Genomic DNA, 23,388 nt, shown 5'->3' on the forward strand with positions numbered 1-23,388 from the left:
TTATCATTCATATTCTCTGAAAAAAGGCCAAGAAAGCATTAATTTGGCCGGGGTATATAAACTTTTGAGCACAACTGTAAACCAGGATGGGCCCTGGATGGGTGACATACAAACCAGGATTGACCCAAGATGTGGCACATATATAAGTGCTTCTGACTAAATTAGAATATCATCAAAAAGTTAATTTATTTCAGTTCAATATAAAAATTGAAACTCATATATTATATTGAGTCATTACAAACAGAGTGATCTATTTCAAGTGTATATTTCTGTTTATGTTGATGATTATGACTTACAGCCAATGAAAACCCAAAAGTCATTATCTCAGTAAATTAGAATAATTAACAAAAACACCTGAAAAGGCTTCCTAAGCATTTAAAAAGGTCCCTTAGTCTGTTTCATTAGGCTCCACAATCATGGGGAAGACTGCTGACTTGAGAGATGTCCAGAAGGCAGTCATTGATACACTCCACATGGAGGGTAAGCGACAAAAGGTCATTGCTAAAGAAGCTGGCTGTTCACAGAGTGCTGTATCCAAGCATATTAATGGAAATTTGAGTGGAAGGAAAAAGGGTAGCAGAAAAAGATGCAGAAGCAACCAGGATAACCGCACCCTTGAAAAGATTGTTAAGAAAACGCCATTCAAAAATTTGGGGAAGATTCACAAGGAGCGGCCTGCTTCAAGAGCCACCACACACAGACATATCCAGGACATAGGCTACAAGTGTTGCATTGCTTGTCAAGCCACTCATGACCAATACACAACACCAGAAGCATCTTACCTGGGCCAAGGAGAAAAAACTGGACTGTTGCTCAGTGGTCCAAGGTGTTGTTTTCAGATGAAAGTAAATTTTGCATTTCATTTGGAGATCAAGGTCCCAGAGTCTGGAGGAAGAGTGGAGAGGCACACAATCCAAGCTGTATGAGGTCTAATGTGAAGTTTCCTCAATCAGTGATGGTTTGGGGAGCCATGACCTCTGCTGGTGTAGGTCCACTGTGTTTTATCAAGACCAAAGTCACCACAGCTGTCTCTCAGGAAATTTAAGAGCACTTCATGATTCCCTCAGCCGACAAGCTTTTGGGTGATGGAAATGTAATTTTCCAGCAGGACTTGGCACCTGTCCACACTGCCAAAAGTACCAATACCTGGTTTAAAAACAACAGTATTACTGTGCTTGATTGGCCAGAAAACTCGCTGACCTTAATCCCATAGAGAATCTATGGGGTATTGTCAAGAGGAAGATGAGAGCCACCAGACCCAACAAGGCAGACGAGCTGAAGTCTGTTATCAAAGCAACCTGGGCTTCCATAACACCTCAGCAGTGCCACTGGCTGATCGCCTTCATGCCACGCCGCATTGACGCAGTAATTGATGCAAAAGGAGCCCCGACCAAGTATTGAGTGCATTTACTGAACATACATTTCAGTAAGCCAATGTTTCGGATTTTAAAATCACTTTTCAAACTTGTGTTATAAAGTATTCTAATATACTGAGATAATGACTTTTGGGTTTTCATTGGCTGTAAGCCATAATCATCAACATTATCAGAAATAAACACTTGAAATAGATCACTCTGTTTGTAATGACTCTATATATGATATTCACTTTCTGTATTGAAGAACTGAAATAAATTAACTTTTTGATGATATTCTAATTTAGTGAGAAACACTTGCATATCAGGATTGGACCCAGATGGGAGACATATGTTCCAGGATTAGGGATATACATACCAGGATGGGGCACATACATACCTGCAAGGGGCCCAGGATGGGTGACATTGTTATACAATGGAGGGGAGCAACTCATCTGTCTTTATAGGATTTAGAAGGCTACAAGGGCCAAGGGCATATACATCTGACCAACATGCAGGTGGGGTGGAGTGGTGCAGGACCAGATCAGACACTCAGAGGTGTATCTAGCCTTTCCAGCACCCGGGGCAAAGGATCAGTTTGGAACCCCCCCGTTTGAACCTTAACTCTATTGAAACTGTATGACCAAGCCAAGGTACATTCCTGAATCTCCATAATGTTAAAATAGATACCAATAAAAGTAAAATTAATTGAGACATCAGTAGGTTAAGTGTTTTTGAATATCCATATTGAATCAGGAGCCCCATATAATCCTGCATAAAGGTTAATTATGGCCCCATAAGATGCTCTATACAGACACTTGCCCCATATAGTGCTGCAGAATCGTTGATTATGGCCCCATAAGATGCTCCATAGAGACACTTGCCCCATATAGTGCTGCACAAACGTTATGGCCCCATAAGATGCTCCATACAGACACTTGCCCCGTTATAGTGCTGGACAAAGGTTATGGCCCCCATATAGTGCTGCACAAACGTTATGGCCCCATATAGTGCTGCACAAACGTTATGGCCCCATATAGTGCTGCACAAACATTATGGCCCCCATATATTGCTGCACAAACATTATGGCCCCATATAGTGCTGCACAAACGTTATGGCCCCCATATAGTGCTGCACAAACATTATGGCTCCCATATAGTGCTGCACAAACATTATGGCCCCCATATAGTGCTGCACAAACATTATGGCCCCCATATAGTGCTGCACAAACATTATGGCCCCATATAGTGCTGCACAAACGTTATGGCCCCCATATAGTGCTGCACAAACATTATGGCCCCCATATAGTGCTGCACAAACATTATGGCCCCATATAGTGCTGCACAAACGTTATGGCCCCCATATAGTGCTGCACAAACATTATGGCCCCATATAGTGCTGCACAAACGTTATGGCCCCCACATAGTGCTGCACAAACATTATGGCCCCCATATAGTGCTGCACAAACATTATGGCCCCCATGTAGTGCTGCACAAATGTTGTGGCCCCCATATAGTGCTGCACAAATGTTATGGCCCCATAAGATGCCCCATACAGATATTTGCCCCATTTGCACTGACGTTTAGGCAGAGGGCGCGCACTAACTACGTCATTGCGCCCTCTGACCTCAGCATCACTGCAGAAGACGGACCGGAGGCTGGAACGAGGAGCAGGTGAATATCGCGCAGCGCTCCCCTCCCCGTATACTCACCTGCTCCTGGCGCGGTGCAGTCCCTGCTTCCCCGGCGCTGCTGCTTCTTCCTGTAATGAGCGGTCACCGTTACCGCTCATTACAGTAATGAATATGCGGCTCCACCCCTGTGGAAGGTGGAGCAGCATATTCATTACTGTAATGAGCGGTACCATGTGACCGCTCAGTACAGGAAGAAGCCGGGGCGCCGGGCAGCCAGGGACTTGCAGGGACCGCACCAGGAGTAGGTGAGTATAATTAGACAGCCCCCGCTCCCTGGCCCTGCCAACCCCCTCCTTGGACCGCCGCATCATCAGGCGGCCCGCTGGCACCCCGGTCGGCTGCGCCCGTGGAACATGCCCCAGCTGCCCCCCTTGGATACGCCACTGCAGACACTAGTTACAGCACTGCAGTCAGAGAAAGAACTATGCAGCTTATAATCCCATCTATGAAAACTATCTCCCCATCTGTGCCTCATCAACGATTGTCCAGCATCCCACAGTTGGAGGAGCACTTCTTTAGGCGGTCACGTTAATTGGCAACCAAGAGTTTCTAGAGCCATAAGTGGTTCCTTTTAGACAAGTAAAGAACATTATGCTAGTAAAGAATAGTTACATACAGTTACATCCCCCATCATCTAGAATTTTGTGTCCCAACACATCCGGTTATTCACCACTCTTGGATCCTTCAAACGGAACCTGAAAACCCATCTCTTCAAAAAAGCTTACGACCTGTAATGACCACGCTGCCACCTCAACACCATCGGACTACTGCAACCCCCGACCTACTGTCTTCATTCCCCATAATCCTGTAGAACAGTGTTTCTCAAATCCAGTCCTCAAGACCCACCAAAAGGTCATGTTTTCAGGATTTCCTTAGCATTGCATAGGTGATGGAATTTATGTTTGAGCAGGTGATGGAATTATCACCTCTGCGATACTAAGAATATCCCAAAAACTTGACCTGTTGGGACTTGAGGACTGGAGTTGAGAAACACTGCTGTAGAATGTAGGCCCGCAAGGGCAGGGTTCTCTCTCCTCTGTATCAGTCTGTCATTGTTAGTTTTGTTTACTGTAAGTGATATTTGTATTTTGATGTAACCCCTTCTCATGTACAGCACCATAGAATTAATGGTGCTATAGAAATAAATAATAATAATACAGTAAATTATACAGCTTTAGTGTGTTTTACACTTAAAATGTATTCCTATAAATCCTAATTCACCAGTCAGAATTAGTTAAATTTGCATGTTTCTACATTGCAGCGATCTTTTAGTATTCACAAGGTATAAGCCCATTTTTGTGGATGTTAAAGTGCTTTTAACAGACATGTCACTCAGACAATCCATCAAATACATTTGCATCTGAATTCTATTTTTATAGTGTCTATATATAGATAGATATATCATATAATCCATATTATCCACATGACAAGCAACTTGAATATATTCAGAAATATGTCCCAGATTCATCAAGCAGCTTTGTGGCAGAAAACTGGCGTAATGTCAGAAAAGTTTGTGCAACTTTTGTCGTTTTTATGCCAGTCCCAAACAGCTGTGGAAAAATTGATGGGAACTTTGCTGAGAGAGAGCATAAACTTTATTATGATAGATTTGTACTCCAGGTTCGGACTGGAATCTATTTCTTATGGTGGCAAATGTAGAATGCACCAAATTTTGTCGTATTATACTCCAGTGCTCTCGCCGTCAAGACTGACGTAGAAACGGAGTTTGAGCCTGTTAGATCATGCAGTATTGCATGCAAAACTTGCTGCGGTAATTGGAAAAACTCAGCCTATTTAAGATCCAATAATATAACGAAAGACAGAATCTGCCACGGCAGAAAAATATAGCAAAATTTCCAAACTCTATGCCATACTTTAGTATGGCTTTTAAACCCCATTTACTTCAATAATGTGGAAATGATAGCAAGAAACAACCCAAGACAGGTATAAATGGCACCACTGATATCAGTGGTGCAGCCAGACTTGTACTGATATGACATGTGACTTCTCAACAAAATTCTAGAATGGGAAAACCAGTAAAATGGATTACATAAATATATTTTTTTTAGAATTCCAAATCAGCTAAAGGGGGTCTTTCACACCCAAAATGCGTTTTCCATGAGGTATTCCTATGTCAATAGGGGACTTGGCACATATAAAAATCATCAGGCACTATACCTGCACGTATTTGCTCTCTGTTCGCTACAGTTCTAGGTGTACTAGTGTAGTAGTCAGCAGAAAGAAGACAAGGAGGAGAGCATGGAGCAGCGCTGTGCGCGCATGGTTGGGCACAAGCAGCATCAATGTGCACATACACCGGCAGCATTTAGACAGTGCTTTCTGTTCACCAGAAAAGAGAAGGTATAACGATTCCCTAAACATTAAGCTACCAAAGGTTGCACCCAAGCACTCATTTTCTTATGTATTAAAAGTTATTTTCTCAGGTACTGTACCAGAACAGGTACACTGCTACTATGATTTAATTGGGGGAAAGTCCCCTGTATCACTGTATAATCATTAAAAATGCCCTTTGGGGGTGACCAACTTCTTTTATAGCTCATAGACCTTAAAGACTGCAGCTACCATGGACAAGAAATACATTTTAGACCACTATATATTTCTCATGTATTGATATTCTGCATGTAATTACATATGTGTTAACTCCATCCCCTCGCCCGTCATTGTTAGTTCTGAACTTATAAGTTCAAGAGCAACAAAATAAACAAAAAAATAAATAAATTCAGCTTACTGACCTCACGGGCAGCTTTCTTCACAAAGCTTTCATCTGTGATGCGGAAAGCTCTACACAGGGCTTCAGCTGGGTCCTGGGGGAACACTTCTTGACGTACCAAATTCACATGCAGGTGGATAGAAGCGTAAATGGCAGCATCTACTCCTCCGTGTCCATCAAACACAGCAAAGTACGCTTGCTCCTCTTGATCCTTGGGAGCAGGAGAAAAACAACGTTATAAAACCAAAAATTCACACAATTGTGCTTCCTAGTCTGCATTAGTTTATCGGCACGTATCAGCTTTTAAGTCCAACAGTATTGTGTGATGCAGATATTAAAAATTCAGCCTCAAGAAGATGAAGTGTTATGATCGCACATGCCGATCAGCTTATCGCGTAAATGAAGTGTGAAAATGTAATTTTTTTTCGCTATTTTTAATTATAAGTCTCCCTATTTAAATTACTTTATTCTCATCATAATAGCACATACCATACCGTACATCATGATGTGATGTCAATATAAAGGTTTGGATGCCACTGTGCCAATGCTTCATTGTCATGAGGGCAGCATGGTGGCTCAGTGGTTAGCACTGTAGCCTTCAGTACTCTGAATACATAAAGTGGAAAGTAAAAGTTTGGGCACCCATGGCCAAAATTACTGTAAGATCTTTGGAAGGAATAAGTTATATGCAAGTCCTTTTTGTTAACGACAAATGTATTTATACACATACTGTAAATTAGATATCCTCTGACATGTTTTTTTTGTTAAACTCTTTTTATTGAAAGATTCCACAGGATAAGGTTACAAACATATAATATCGCAGTGTAAGCATTGCACACTCAAATTAACAGGTTCTTTATAAGAATCCAGAACTTGTACCAATTCGGGTTATAATAAAAAAAAAAAGACACACTTTTTAAGTCTACATATACCATCACTTTCATATACTGGAAGGGATATACTTCAGGGTTCGTGTCGTGAGACAGATGAAGTCATAGCATTAGGAGATAGGTGAGTTAAGGGTGAATCACACCATCTCTCCTATATCTTATGGAACTTCTAGGGACCTCCTCTATTTCTATATAATATATTCTAATATGGTATTATATTATTCACTAATTTTTTCCATTGATTAATAGTAGGAGGTTTCCGCCCCATCCACCTTAATGCTATTGCTTTCCTAGCCATAAATAGAACTTCCCGGAAAAATATTCTGTCATAATGCACCCACTGTTCTTCATCCTCAACTCCCAGGATACACAACTCTGGACTACGATCTATCTATTGGTATCCCATGACACGTCTTTTTTTCTGAAGCTAAACAAGTCCAACTTTTTCAATATCTTCTCCTATGAGAGGCCTTCCATCCCTTGTAATAGTCTAGTTGCCTGGCTTTGAACTAACTCTAGCGTCCAAATATCCTGGGTTCAAACCCCACCAAGGACAACATCTGCCAGGAGTTTGTATGTTCTCCCCGTGTTTGCCTGGGCTTCCTCCGGGTTCTCCGTTTCCCTCCCACATTACAAAGACATACTGATAGGGAATTTCGGATTGTGAGCCTTAATGGCGACCGCAAGAATGATATCTTTAAAGTGCTTTGTAATTAATGCCGCTATATAAGTGAGTAAAGAGGAGGAGCTATATTGCACTCATATGAAAACTACATTTGGGAGGAGCATTACTTGCCAGCTAGTGGACAATCAGCATCACTGAGAGGGTTTGCAGTAATGTATACCGAATGACAGAAGTTGTCATCGATCCTCAGTTGGATACAGACAAATACAGATCTTGTCGACTAGAATGTTAGGGAACCAAAATTGACCATTACCTGGTAATAAAGTGCTTTTTTTTCCTCCTCCTCAGCACTTGGGGGTTGGGAGCACTTTTTCATTAAGTCCGGATAAGATTTTTAGATGATGTTTGCATTTATAATAAAATAGCATAACATTTTTTAAAGTGCCTAAATCATCTCAGGAACATTAGAATAAATATAAAAGCAACCATGTACACTGTAAGGTTATTGGTATGGTAACCAGAGATACTGCCAGAACATCATGGTGTGTCACCTGTGGTCAGGCATGCCAACATTGATTTCAAAACCTGCATGTTACATCATTATTGTTTGCAACCTATAAAGGGTTACAGGCAATAAAAAAAAATTGTAATTGTAAGAAATGTATCACTTGGATTCTTTGATATAGACACATTATATAGACAACTACTTGGATTTTACTATAAATTTTTAAAAGTAATTCCTTGTCATTAATCTTTTGTCTACCCAAACCTCCTGTATCTCTCATCAAATACTTAAAGGGAACCTGTCACCCCCAAAATGGAAGGTGTTATGATCCGGTGACCTTGGAGCCGCATGAGACTTTCTCAGGAGTAGGTGGAACCTGTACTGACCGCAAACCCTAAACTGTCACCGCAACTAGAAGTAGCCGTGGGGTGTACCTAACACATCCTAGACACCTCGACACAGCTGGAGGACTAAATACCCCTATAGATGGAAATGGGAATTCTATCTTGCCTCAGAGCAGAACCCCAAAGGATAGGCAGCCCCCCACAAATATTGACTGTGAGTATTAGAGGAAAGACACACGCAGGCAGAAATCAGGATTTAGCAAAAGAGGCCACGCTAGCTAAATAGGAAAGGATAGGACAGAATACTAAGCGGTCAGTATTAAAACCCTAAAAATATCCACAGCAGATAATACAAAAATTCCACCATCTAACTAAAGACATGGAATGTATATCTGCATCTCCTGAGAATCCAACTTGACTGAAATATCCAAACACAGTCTAAGCTGGACAAGAAAAAACATTGAATAGTACTGAATTGTAAAGCACACAGCATGTGTGCTACAAAAACAAAACCAGACACTTATCTTTGCTGAGTTGGCAGCAGGGCAGGAGGAACCAGACATAGATGCAAAACCTCCAAGAACAATGGCCAACTGGCAAGGGCTAATGAATCCTGCACACCTAAATATCCCAGTCAGAGCTGCAATCAGCAGGGACACCTGCCCAGGATTGCAACCCAGGGACAACTGCATTACTACCAACAACCATCGGAGGGAACCCAGAATTCACAACAGTACCCCCCCCTTGAGGAGGGGTCACCGAACCCTCACCAGAGCCCCCAGGCCGATCAGGACGAGCCAGATGAAAGGCACGGACCAAATCAACAGCATGGACATCAGAGGCAAAAACCCAAGAATTATCCTCCTGGCCATAACCCTTCCATTTGACAAGGTACTGAAGCCTCCGCCTCGAAAAGCGAGAATCCAAAATCTTCTCAACCACATACTCCAACTCCCCATCAACCAACACAGGGGCCGGAGGATCAACAGAGGGAACAACGGGCACCACATATTTCCGCAATAAAGATCTATGGAAGACATTATGGATAGCAAAAGAAGCTGGAAGGGCCAATCGAAAAGAGACCGGATTAATAATCTCAGAAATCCTATAAGGACCAATAATGCGAGGCTTAAACTTAGGGGAAGAAACCTTCATAGAAACATGACGGGAAGACAACCAGACCAGATCCCCAACCCGAAGCCGGGAACCAACACACCGACGACGGTTAGCAAAACGTTGAGCCTCCTCCTGAGACAATACCAAATTGTCCACCACATGAGCCCAAATCTGCTGTAACCTGTCAACCACAGAATCCACACCAGGACAGTCAGAAGGCTCCACCTGCCCCGAAGAAAAACGAGGATGAAAACCAAAATTACAAAAGAAGGGTGAAACCAAGGTAGCCGAACTAGCCCGATTATTAAGGGCAAACTCGGCCAATGGCAAGAAAGCCACCCAATCATCCTGGTCAGCAGACACAAAGCATCTCAGATAAGTTTCTAAAGTCTGATTAGTTCGCTCGGTCTGGCCATTTGTCTGAGGATGAAATGCGGAAGAAAAAGACAAATCAATGCCCAGCTTAGCACAAAAGGCCCGCCAAAACCGAGAAATAAACTGAGAACCTCTGTCGGATACGATATTCTCCGGAATACCAAGCAAACGAACCACATGCTGAAAAAACAACGGAACCAAATCAGAAGAGGAAGGCAATTTAGGCAAAGGCACCAAATGGAACATCTTAGAGAACCGGTCACAAACAACCCAGATGACAGACATCTTCTGGGAAACAGGAAGATCAGAAATAAAATCCATAGAAATATGCGTCCAGGGCTTCTCAGGGACCGGCAAAGGCAAAAGCAACCCACTAGCACGGGAACAACAAGGCTTGGCCCGCGCACAAGTCCCACAGGACTGCACAAAAGAACGCACATCACGTGACAAAGAAGGCCACCAAAAGGACCTACCAACCAAATCTCTGGTACCAAAAATACCAGGATGGCCAGCCAACACAGAACAATGAACCTCAGAAATCACTCTACTAGTCCATCTATCAAGAACAAACAGTTTCCCCACTGGACAGCGGTCAGGTTTGTCAGCCTGAAATTCCTGAAGAGCCCGTCGTAAATCAGGGGAAATGGCAGAAAGGACCACCCCTTCTTTCAGAATGCCGACCGGTTCAAGGACCTCAGGAGAATCAGGCAAAAAACTCCTAGAGAGGGCATCAGCCTTAATATTCTTAGAACCCGGAAGATACGAGACCACGAAATCAAAACGAGAAAAAAAACAAAGACCATCGAGCCTGTCTAGGATTCAGCCGCCTGGCAGACTCGAGGTAAATCAGATTTTTATGATCGGTCAAGACCACAATACGGTGCTTATCTCCCTCGAGCCAATGTTGCCACTCCTCAAACGCCCACTTCATAGCCAACAACTCCCGATTGCCGACATCATAATTGCGTTCAGCGGGCAAAAACTTACGGGAAAAGAAGGCACACGGTTTCATCAAGGAACCAACAGGATCCCTCTGAGACAAAACGGCCCCTGCCCCAATCTCAGAAGCGTCAACCTCAACCTGAAACGGAAACGGAAGAGAAACATCCGGTTGACGCAACACCGGGGCAGAAGTAAATCGGCGTTTAAGCTCCTGAAAGGCAGAGACAGCCGCAGAGGACCAATTCGTCACATCAGCGCTTTTCTTCGTCAAATCGGTCAAGGGTTTAACCACACTGGAGAAGTTAGCAATGAAACGGCGATAAAAATTAGCAAAGCCCAAAAATTTCTGAAGGCTCTTCACAGATGTGGGTTGAATCCAATCATGAATGGCCTGAACCTTAACCGGATCCATCTCTATAGATGAGGGAGAAAAAATGAAGCCCAAAAAAGAAACCTTCTGCACTCCAAAGAGACACTTAGACCCCTTCACACACAAAGCATTATCACGAAGGATCTGAAATACCATCCTGACCTGTTTCACATGAGACTCCCAATCATCGGAGAAAATTAAAATGTCATCCAAATATACAATCATGAATTTATCAAGATAAGTCCGGAAGATATCGTGCATGAAGGACTGAAAAACAGAAGGAGCATTAGAGAGCCCGAATGGCATCACAAGGTATTCAAAATGGCCTTCGGGCGTATTAAACGCAGTTTTCCATTCATCACCCTGCTTAATACGAACAAGATTATATGCCCCCCGAAGGTCAATCTTCGTAAACCAACTAGCCCCCTTAATCCTAGCAAACAAATCGGAAAGCAGAGGTAAAGGGTATTGAAACTTGACCGTGATCTTATTCAAGAGGCGATAATCAATACAGGGTCTAAAGGAGCCATCCTTCTTAGCAACAAAAAAAAATCCCGCTCCCAACGGTGAAGAAGATGGCCGAATATGTCCTTTCTCCAAAGACTCCTTAACATAACTCTGCATGGTGCTATGTTCAGGCACAGACAGGTTGAAAAGTCGGCCCTTAGGAAACTTATAGCCTGGAATCAAGTCAATCGCACAATCACAGTCCCTATGCGGTGGAAGGGAACTGGACTTGGGCTCATCGAATACATCCTGAAAATCAGACAAAAACTCTGGAATTTCAGAAGTGGAAGAAGAGGAGATTGACATCAAAGGAACGTCATTATGAACCCCCTGACATCCCCAACTAGTCACAGACATAGACTTCCAATCCAACACAGGATTATGTGCCTGCAACCACGGAAAACCAGCACGATAGCATCATGTAAATTATGCAACACCAGAAATCGACAATCTTCATGATGGGCTGGCGCCTTGCACATGGTCACCTGTGTCCAGAACTGGGGCTTATTTTTAGCCAAAGGTGTAGCATCAATGCCCCTTATCGGAATAGGGTTCTGCAAAGAATGCAAGGGAAAACCACAACGCCTGGCAAACTCAAAGTCCATTAAGTTCAAGGCGGCGCCTGAATCCACAAACGCCATGACAGAAAATGATGACAATGAGCAGATCAAGGACACAGATAATAAAAATTTAGGTTGTACAGTACTGATGGTAAATGAACTAGCGATCCTCTTTGTACGCTTAGGGCAAACTGAAATGACATGAGAAGCATCGCCACAATAAAAACACAACCTATTCTGACGTCTGAATCCCTGTTGTTCCGTTCTAGACAGAATCCTATCACACTGCATTGACTCAGGCATCTGCTCTGAGGACAACGCCACAGAGCGCACAGTTCTGCGCTCCCGCAAGCGCCGATCAATCTGAATGGCCAGAGACATAGAATCACTCAGACCGAAAGGCGTGGGAAACCCCACCATAACATCTTTAACGGATTCAGAAAGACCCTTTCTGAAAATTGCCGCCAAAGCATCATCATTCCATTTAGTCAGCACAGACCATTTTCTAAATTTCTGACAATACAATTCTGCTGCTTCTTGACCCTGAGACAGGACCAACAAGGTCTTCTCCGCTTGATCCACAGAATTTGGTTCATCATATAATAATCCTGAAGCCTACATTAAGCAAGGCCGGATTCCCAGATTTCAGGGAAAATGCCCAATCCTGAGGATCGCCACGCAGCAGGGAGATGACAATTTTAACCTGCTGAATGGAATCACCAGAGAATTGAGGTCTCAGAGCAAAAAACAGTTTACAGTTGTTTTTAAAACTCAAAAATTTGGACCTGTCCCCAAAAAACAAATCAGGAGTAGGAATCTTAGGCTCTAAAACTGGAGTCTGAACAATATAATCAGAAATACCCTGTACCCTAGCAGCAAGCTGGTCTACACGAGAAGCTAATCCCTGAACATCCATGCTAGCACAAGGCTCCTCAGCCACCCAGAGGGAAAGAGGGAAGAAAAGACAAAGCAGGCTACAGAAAAAAAAAATGGCTCTTTCTTCCCTTCTTCTGAGATGCATTTAACTCATTGTTGGCCAGTTGTACTGTTATGATCCGGTGATCTTGGAGCCGCATGAGACTTTCTCAGGAGTAGGTGGAACCTGTACTGACCGCAAACCCTAAACTGTCACCGCAACTAGAAGTAGCAGTGGGGTGTACCTAACACATCCTAGACACCTCGACACAGCCGGAGGACTAAATACCCCTATAGATGGAAATGGGAATTCTATCTTGCCTCAGAGCAGAACCCCAAAGGATAGGCAGCCCCCCACAAATATTGACTGTGAGTATTAGAGGAAAGACACACGCAGGCAGAAATCAGGATTTAGCAAAAGAGGCCACGCTAGCTAAATAGGAAAGGATAGGACAGAATACTAAGCGGTCAGTATTAAAACCCTAAAAATATCCACAGCAGATAATACAAAAATTCCACCATCTAACTAAAGACATGGAATGTATATCTGCATCTCCTGAGAATCCAACTTGACTGAAATATCCAAACACAGTCTAAGCTGGAGAAAAAACATTGAATAGTACTGAATTGTAAAGCACACAGCATGTGTGCTACAAAAACAAAACCAGACACTTATCTTTGCTGAATTGGCAGCAGGGCAGGAGGAACCAGACAGAGATGCAAAACCTCCAAGAACAATGGCCAACTGGCAAGAGCTAATGAATCCTGCACACCTAAATATCCCAGTCAGAGCTGCAATCAGCAGGGACACCTGCCCAGGATTGCAACCCAGGGACAACTGCATTACTACCAACAACCACCGGAGGGAACCCAAGAGCAGAATTCACAACAGGAAGGTGAGCTAAGCCCACCGCCATCAGGGGCTTATATACAGCATTCTGTAATGCTGTAGGTAAGCCCCCGATGTATCCTGAAAGAAGAGAAAAAGAGGTTAGATTATACTCACCCGGGGCGTTTCCTGCTGCGGTCCGGTCTGATGAGTGTCGCAGTCCGGTCCGGGGCCTCCCAACTTCATAGGATGACTTCCTTTTCTTGTCTTCACGCTGCAGATCCGGCGCAGGCGTACTTTGTCTGCCCTGTTGAGGGCAGAGCTAAGTACTGCAGTGCGCAGGTGCTGGGCCTCTCTGACCTTTCCCGGCGCCTGTGCACTGCAGTACTTTGCTCTGCCCTCAACAGGGCAGACAAAGTACGCCTGCGCCGTAGCTGCGGCGTGAAGACAAGAAGAGGACGTGATCGTAAGAAGATGGGAGGCCCCGGACAAGACCACGACGACCATCGGATCGGACCGCCGGCCCAGGTGAGTATAATCTAACCGCTTTTTCTCATCTGTCAGGATACATCGGGGGCTTATCTACAGCATTACAAAAGTTTGGACACGTCTTCTCATTTAAAGATTTTTCTGTATTTTCATGACTATGAAAATTGTACATTCACACTGAAGGCATCAAAACTATGAATTAACACATGTGGAATTATACACTTAACAAAAAAAGTGTGAAACAACTGAAATTATGTCTTATATTCTAGGTTCTTCAAAGTAGCCACCTTTTGCTTTGATGACTGCTTTGCACACTCTTGGCATTCTCTTGATGAGCTTCGAGAGGTAGTCACCGGGAATGGTTTTCACTTCACAGGCGTGCCCTGTCCGGTTTAATAAGTGGGATTTCTTGCCTTATAAATGGGGTTGGGACCATCAGTTGTGTTGTGCAGAAGTCTGGTGGATACACAGCTGATCCTCCTACTGAATAGACTGTTAGAATTTGTATTATGGCAAGAAAAAAGCAGCTAAGTAAGTTTATCCGAGTCACCAGCCTCAGAAATCGCAGGTTAACAGCAGCTCTATTTGACCAAGAAGGAGAGTGATGGGGTGCTACGCCAGATGACTTGGCCTCCACAGTCACCAGACCTGAACCCAATCGAGAGGGTTTGGGGTGAGTTGGACCGCAGAATAAAGGCAAAAGGGCCAATAAGTGCTAAGAATCTCTGGGAACTCCTTCAAGATTGTTGGAAGACCATTCCCGGTGACTACCTCTTGAAGGTCATCAACAGAATGTCAAGAGTGTGCAAAGCAGTCATCAAAGCAAAAGTTGGCTACTTTGAAGAACCTAGAATATAAGACATAATTTCAGTTGTTTCAGACTTTTTGTTAAGTATATAATTCCACATGTGTTAATTCATAGTTTTGATGCCTTCAGTGTGAATGTACAATTTTCATAGTCATGAAAATACAGAAAAATCTTTAAATGAGAAGGTGTGTCCAAACCTTTGGTCTGTACTGTATGTAATTCAGAATATTAAAAAATGTTCAAATACAGTATATAGCCATTTCTACTGTAAGATGCATCATGTGGTTAAAAATGCTCCTGTCAAGATATTGCCTCTAAGGAAGCAAATGGCATGTCATGTTCCCATATCTAATATCCATATACTATCAAAAATTCCTACACTTCCCAATGCAGTGTCCAAAGAGCAAATAGAAAACCATATTACACAGGCATATCATATAAAGCCATTGTAAATCTATACAGTAGTGCAAAGATGGATCATCTTACCAACTGCAGAGTTAACCCAAAACTAATTGTACAACCCTGACGCGCGTTTCGCCACTTGTATGAATTTGACATCAGCATCACTTGACAGACTACACGTGCCAGTGTCACCCGCACATTGGCCACAAAACCCTACAATCCAATAATGTATGTACTATGTTCCATCACATGTCATATTATGAAGATAACCTGACTGTCAAACTCCTAGATAAGAATTTGGTATCTCATACTTGTACCATTCAGTGGACAGTCATTCCGTGTGCAGCTATAAAATGTCTCTCCATATGCTATTGGTGTGTGTATAGGCATTTAAGAATCAAGTTGATTAGATGAACAAGGTAGATACGTATTAAAATGGATACCTAAGATTACAAAACAGGTTATTTTATTTTCAAGAAACATTGCCACTCTTGTCTGAAGGCTGCGTGTTGTATTGAAGCTTATTCCAATTCAAGTGAATTGGCCTACGCTGTAAACCTAGAAGTAGAGCAAGTGGCAAGTTTATTTTCTGGGAAAAAAGCGGATCCCTTTTCTAATCTTACACAACCCCTAGTTAACACCCTTTTAGGAAAAGAGGGTGTCTGAAGGATACATCAATTGCCAGTTTTTACTCTTTAGCTAATTTAAACTGTTATGTTGTAGATTGAAAATGGGGTGAAGAGAATTATTACTTCCGAGCCTATCACTTGTCACATCTCCTCCCAGACAGTCTGTGCTTAATACGTTGATTATATCTTTCTTGAAACATGCATGTTTGATGCTGGGTATTGTCAGGGTTGAAGTGTGTATTCAATGATGCGATTAAATGTAATATCTGGAATATTTTAACAAAAGCAAATGCATTCTAACATTAAAACAGCCAGAGATCCCATTTGCCATAAGTATATTTAGACTTTCAGAGACTAAAGTGGGCACTGGAGAACTCTTTATGACCTTAAGGAACAAACATTTTAAGAAGTTAATGTTACACTAAATAAATGTTTAAAGGGAAAACATTTTTAAATGGGGACATAAATATTACATGGATACACAAAACAGACCTATGATAAAGAACACATTCAGATAAAAGTATCTCCTCCTTTTTTCCCCAAAATTGAATTACAATTTAGAAAAATGTTTTAATTTTTATTTTTGTTAATTTATTTATTTTCTTTATTCTTTTTTCTCCTTAGGTATTTATATCTCCCATGATAAACCACTCTAAGATACATCATGGTTGACACCCTAATCTCCGTACATGTTTTTATTGCTCAAACAGGTACATGTGAACAGGGTGGATTGATTTAAATCACGCCGATTTAAATCATGATTTAAATCACGATTTAAATCAAAAGATTTTTTTCTATTTAAATCGGATCGATTTAAATCATGATTTTAATCATGATTTAAATCAAAAGGTTTTTTTTAATATAAATCACGATTAAAATGAGAAGTGAGAGCAGTGCGCATGTGCGCCCATAGTTACACGGACGAAACTAGGGGCAACGATCTAACGCCAGGGTGAGGGGGGGACCCCAAAGTAAGTAAAAATCTTTTTTGTTTTACTATATGGCAATAGGTAGGTGTTTAAAAGCAGCATGTCTTAATTGTATAAACTATTAATAGCCTCCACATTTTGTTCATACTGCCCCTTTAATTCCACACTTCTAGCTTGGTTTCACTTTTGGTTTAGTTTCTTTTTCCATTCAGTTGACATGCCCAAACTTGTTGGATAGTCAGCATCCTACAGAAACCTCTGGAAGAGCATGGCATTGTGAATGTTACACATATACAGCCTTTATTCTACTGAGTTAAACAACTCAGCTTTATCTCATGATGGAAGAACCTTTGGATGGTAAAATATTTTCCTCAAAAAGCAGTTTATTGAAAAAAATCCGATTTAAATCAAAAAAATCCGATTTAAATCAAAAAAATCCGATTTTTTTGATTTTTTTAAAAAAACATTGATTTTTATCCACCCTGCATGTGAAAGTGTCTGTGTCTCACTGATTTAACTCCTAAAAATCCCATTGTCTGAGGTTCTTACGAGTATTTCTCCTTCCCTGTACTTTCCACAAAGACTTAGGCTTGTATTCACACATGGGATATGTTTGTTCTCTCTCAAAGCTATTTGTATTTAATATTAGCAATGTCCAAAGGCATACATAGAAATCATGATGCCTCATAGCAAAAGTTCTAATTGGGTCCTCTCCCTCTCAAAGAAAAAGAAAAAAAATCAGCGGGGTCACAGAAGAGTATATTTCAAAACTTAGCAGTCTTTACACAGTGGTTTTCCACCTGCTGAAGCCCTTTCATTGCATCCATAAAGTACAATGTCAACAAAAGAGCCACACAGACACTATACGATACCTCCACAGCGACTTCTTCCACAGTACCCTCCACACACACAGTATGATGATCCCACTGTACCCCACCTCAACCCCCCAGCAAAGTATGGTGACCTCAACACTGTATGATCCTTCAACTGTGACCCCCACACATCCTTCTATGCAGTATAATAGGCGTATATGCAATATAATGGCCGCACACCTCTCCGCACTGTTAAATGATCCCCACTTGCCCTCCAAACAATATAATAGCCCACACACAGCCCTCCACACTGTATGATGGACTCCACACAAACCTTCACACTGTATAATTGCTTGCATACAATGTAAGGGGACCCACGTAGCCATCTATGAAGAATAAATGCTCCAACATAGCATTCCAAATATTATAATGACCCCTACATAGCCCTCTTAATATTATAATGACCCAACATAGGCCTTTATATATTATAATAACCTCCAGATAGTCCTCCATATAGTATAATGAGCCCCATAATCCTCCATATAGTATACTGGACCCCATTATCCTGCATATAATATAATGCACTCCCCTTAGTCCTCCATATAGTATAATGCACTCCCCATTGCCCTCCATATAGTATAATGTGCTCCTCATAGTCCTCCATATAGTATAATGAACCCCCCATAGTCCTCCATATAGGCTCGGCTCACAGATCTCATAGCAGTTGCGTTGCCAGCAGCCACTGGTGGTAAGCCACAGGCAATGTCTTTATTACGTCAGAATATAAACATGTCAGGTCTGAATGGGGTCACTCCAATCTGTAAGAGTATCAATGCATAATGTTAAAGAGTAACTAAACCTTCTTTTTCTAATTTTATGTAGCATGTAAAGTTATGAAACTGTGATCACTTTATCAGGGAATTCCTGTAAAAAAATTGCATTAAGGTGTTTCCAACCCCTGCTTTTCCAAGTCTATTTGCCTGCCTTCAGCAGCACTAATATCAGATCATACTCATTTGGAGTACAGATGATGGCAGTGAAAGGGCCAGCACCTGTATCCTCCTCTGAGTGTTCTTGTGCTTATCAGAACAACCTTCTGCAGCAGACTTATCCCCAGAGTTAGTGTTCTTTTAGATATCTGTGATCATCGGTCCAATCTCAGATCGCAATGCACGGAATGGCCATGCATTTCCCAAACTGAGCATGACAGCTTCATATATTTCTATTTCTATAAAGCGGTTTCTCTCTCGGGAAAGATGCAGCCAATGTATACATTGCGACCTAAGATCAGACCGATGATCAAGGATCTCTAAAATAGCCCTTAGTGAGACACAGAACTTGAGCTGAGCCATCATCTGTACTCCAAATGAGTATTTTTCTGGTATTAATGCAGCTAAAGGCAGGGAAATAGGGGAAAGGAAGCCACTTACATGGATTTTTTATAGGCATGAAGACAAATTCCGTAATAGAAAATGTTCCATGCTGGATGATATATATAATTAAGGTTAATTTCTCATTACATAAGCTGCTATAGTTATGTTCCTAACAGTGACATTTTGGTCTCCTAATTGCTAGTACTAATGTAATAGAGGGGCTTCACTGCTGTCAATTAATGACTCCCAAACCCCCACATGATTGATAGAAGAGGTGTGCCATGGCTGGGGACATGCAAAGTTCTTGCTCTGGGGATGTATAGCACATACTTTTTGCCTTGTGTTTACTCCAGTGGCGTATCTATTTAATGATATGGGATTTTAGGACAAGGTGAGTGGCATCGGTTTTTAATTGTTCACTGGCTAATTTAAACTTTTTTTGCAATACTCATTTGTTATTCCAAAATTCTCCTTGATTAGTATCATATGACACTATAAGGCCGGGATCACACATACGCGAAATACGGCCGAGTCTCACAGGTGAAAACCCTCCTCTGGCGCCGGCACTCCAGAGCGGAGCGTGCAGCTCCATGTATTGCTGTGCGGCTGCACGCTCCGCTTCGAAGTGCCGGCGCCAGAGCTGGGTTTTCATCTGCGAGACTCGGCCGTATCTCGCGTATGTGTGATCCCGGCCTAACACTGGCATTATTGTATGTGGTACAATCATTGTTCATTTTTTTCATAGCACACAACTGAAATGATGACTAATGAACTGCTATATGGTCATATAAGGGAGTCACCAATTCAGTTCACTATGGTTAACCCCTTCATGACCCGGGGTATTTTTGTTTTTTCGTTTTCGTTTTTCACTCCCTTCCTTCCCAGAGCCATAACTTTTTTATTTTTCCGTCAATATGGCCATGTGAGAGCTTATTTTTTGCGGGAAGAGTTGTACTTTTGAACAACAGCATTGGTTTTACCATGACGTGTAGTAGAAAATGGGAAAAAAAATCCAAGTGCGGTGAAATTGCAAAAAAACTGCAATCCCATGCGTGTTTTTTGTTTGGCTTTTTTGCTAAGTTCACTAAATGCTAAAACTGACCTGCCATTATGATTCTGCACGTCATTACGAGTTCATAGACACCAAACATGTCTAAGTTATTTTTTATCTAAGTGGTAAAAAAAATTCCAAATTTTTTTCTCGCTATGCCGTTTAGCGATCAGGTTAATCCTTTTTTTTTTTGATAGATCGGGCAATTCTGAATGCGGCGAAAATAAAATATGTGTAGGTTTGATTTTTTTTTTATTGATTTATTTTGAATGGGGCTAAAGGGGGGTGATTTAAACTTTTATATTTATTTTATTTTTTTCACATTTTTTTTTAACTTTTTTTTTTTTACTTTTGCCATGCTTCAATAGCCTTCATGGGAGGCTAGAAGCTGGCACCAGTCGATCGGCTCTGCTGCATAGCAGCGATCATTAGATCGCTGCTATGCAGCAGAAATGCAGGTGTGCTATGAGCGCCGACCACAGGGGGGCGCTCACAGCAGGCCGGCATCAGTAACCATAGAGGTCTCAAGGACCTCTATGGTTACCATTCTGACGCATCGCTGACCCCCGATCATGTGACGGGGGTCGGCGATGAGCACATTTCCGGCCGCGTGGCTGGAAGCGATAGTTAAATGCCGCTGTCAGCGTTTGACAGCGGCATTTAACTAGTTAATAGCGGCGGGTGGATCGCGATTCCACTCGCCGCTATTGTGCGCACATGTCAGCTGTTCAAAACAGCTGACATGTCGCGGCTTTGATGTGGACTCACAGCTGGAGCCCACATCAAACCAGGGGATCTGACCTCGGATGTACTATCCCGTCCGAGGTCAGGAAGGGGTTAAACTTTTATATATTTTTTTTCATGTTTTTTAAAACTTTTTTTTTAACTTTTGCCAAGCTTCAATAGTCTCCTTGGGAGGCTAGAAGCTGGCATAGCCTGATCGGCTCTGCTACATAGAAGCGATGCTCAGATCGCTCCTATATAGTAGAATTACAGGCTTGCTATGAGCACCGTCCACAGGGTGGCACTCACAGCAATCAGGCATCAACAACCATAGAGCTCTTCAATAGACCTCTGGTTGTCATGCTGACGCATCGCTGACTCCCGATCACCTGACGCGCATTTTCAGCCCGATGGCCGGAAGCGCTTGTTAAATGCCGCTGTCAGCATTTCACAGCGGCATTTAACTAGTTAATAGCGGCGGGTGAATCGCGATTCCACTCGCCGCTATTGCGGGCTCATGTCAGCTGTACAAAACAGCTGATATATCCCGGCTTTGATGCGGGCTCACCGACGGAGCCCGCATCAAAGCGGGAATTCTGACTTCGGACGTACTATCCCATCCGAGGTCAGAAAGGGGTTAATAATGGCTAAACCAGCTGCCCCCGTTCTGTATTTCCTCTATATCTAAATAGTCCTAAAATGGTTGACCAGTTACATTAAAATTGTAACCAATCCTGTTTACAAATTAAAATAGCAAAATAAGCAGAAATATGCTGAAATCCCTGCCTATCCAGCACCTACTCTTCCCTGATCCCCATTGGTCCACTGAAGCCAAGTAATGGGCACAGTGATTGATATTACCACTGAGCACAATAAGTAGCTTGCAGAGGTAACATGCTGTAGACATCACCACTGCAGCCCTGCTAACAAACAGGCAGCAGAGAGGCCATGCAGAAGTGGCAAGGGCTTCAGTGGGTAAAAACTGCCTATTTTGTTAATTTAAAGCATTACAAGCCTTGGTCTCATTTTTTATGGAACAGGACAACCCATTTTAGCATCAGCTTTGGAGGATGTGTGAATTTACAGTTTTCAATAACTAATTGTTCAATCATATTTAGCAAACAATTCTACCTAGACCACCTTCCAGTTGTTTTAGGAGTAGAGGAGGTAAGCAAACCACACCAGTAGATGGAGTAATCAAAAAGTATGCCATTTTGGATTCCGTGTAATGTTCTTCTCTAATCGGTGATTTCAATTTAAATTGGATAAAACCATCAGAGCAAGCCATGTTAAATGATGTTGGACAGAAAATAAAAAAAATTGTCTGGATTATGGTAAGTGACATAAAGTATACTTGACAACAGCAAATTGAGAAAATACTGCAATCTCTAAAGGTTTGTCGACTTGTGGTAGAGTACCAAGGACCTTGAAATCATGGAACATTAATATTAACTAGCGGATCTGAAGGAGAAATGTTATCTTTAAAAAAAATAGACACAGAAGCAAAATATTATATATCACCCCACACTGCAATTTCCTATTTACTTTGAAAGTATTGTATATCATTTATTTTCATACCTCAAGGTTGAAGAGGATGTTAAAGTCTGGGATGCACACATGCTTGTCCTCCATCTTTCTTCGCATGTTTTTGATAGCATGAATCGATGTCTCATAATAGAGATGTGGTTTTGGGCACAAGGGAAAATCTTTCACCCAACTGCAGCACATCTCATGCAACTTGCTGAATACTGCATGGGCCAGTTTCACAGTCTCTAGCTCTAGAAGGTAAGCAAAAAAAAACATGTTAAGTTAAAAAATAACAATCGATTTAATAAGGAATAGCTTTATGAAAGCTCTAATTCTTTATAACCAAATTGTGGCCTAAAATCATAATGCAAGGTTACAAAATACAGGGTTTGCTATCGGGCACAGCACGCAGTGATCAAGGCTTTAAACCCCAAACTATTATTCACAAGTATGCTTTGGTATATACGGTACATAATCATAAATGATTAATATTAACTTCTTTCTCAGTCCCGGATTGACCCAATAATAACCTTGAACTGATTCATGATTTTGTTCCTATTTTAAAAAGCACATTAAATAGCCTTTGGGAAGATTTTACTACTCTCCTAACTCTATGTAGAATCAATCCATGAAGTTCCCACCCTTTATAAAAATGTCATTTTTCATCAGGTTAATGAACTTCGCTTTGATCAATATTAAATGAAGCAATCAACTTACGGTAACGTTTTTGTCTAAGGGTACACCAATGGCCTTGCTCTCTTAGGCCGGTTTCACACGTCAGTGGCTCCGGTACGTGTGGTGTCAGTTTTCTCACGTACCGGAGACACTGACACACGTAGACACATTAAAATCAATGTGTCTCTGCAGATGTCATTGATTTTTTTGCGGACC

At 42.0% G+C, this 23,388-nt stretch overlaps 1 protein-coding gene across 1 annotated transcript in view; it reads right to left on the bottom strand.

Moving 5' to 3' along the window:
• The window catches only part of PPM1E (protein phosphatase, Mg2+/Mn2+ dependent 1E), a 296,538-nt gene that overhangs the window by 53,151 nt on the left and 219,999 nt on the right, over positions 1 to 23,388 (bottom strand). Inside the window, exons 3-4 of the mRNA XM_077296341.1 lie at positions 22,549 to 22,748; positions 5,799 to 5,987 (exon numbers count right to left, since the gene is read on the bottom strand). Coding sequence (XP_077152456.1) covers positions 5,799 to 5,987; positions 22,549 to 22,748 — 389 coding nt within the window. The remainder of the gene's footprint in view (positions 1 to 5,798; positions 5,988 to 22,548; positions 22,749 to 23,388) is intronic.

Source organism: Ranitomeya variabilis, chromosome 3 (assembly GCF_051348905.1).
Source record: "Ranitomeya variabilis isolate aRanVar5 chromosome 3, aRanVar5.hap1, whole genome shotgun sequence".
Taxonomy (NCBI): Eukaryota; Metazoa; Chordata; class Amphibia; order Anura; family Dendrobatidae; genus Ranitomeya; species Ranitomeya variabilis.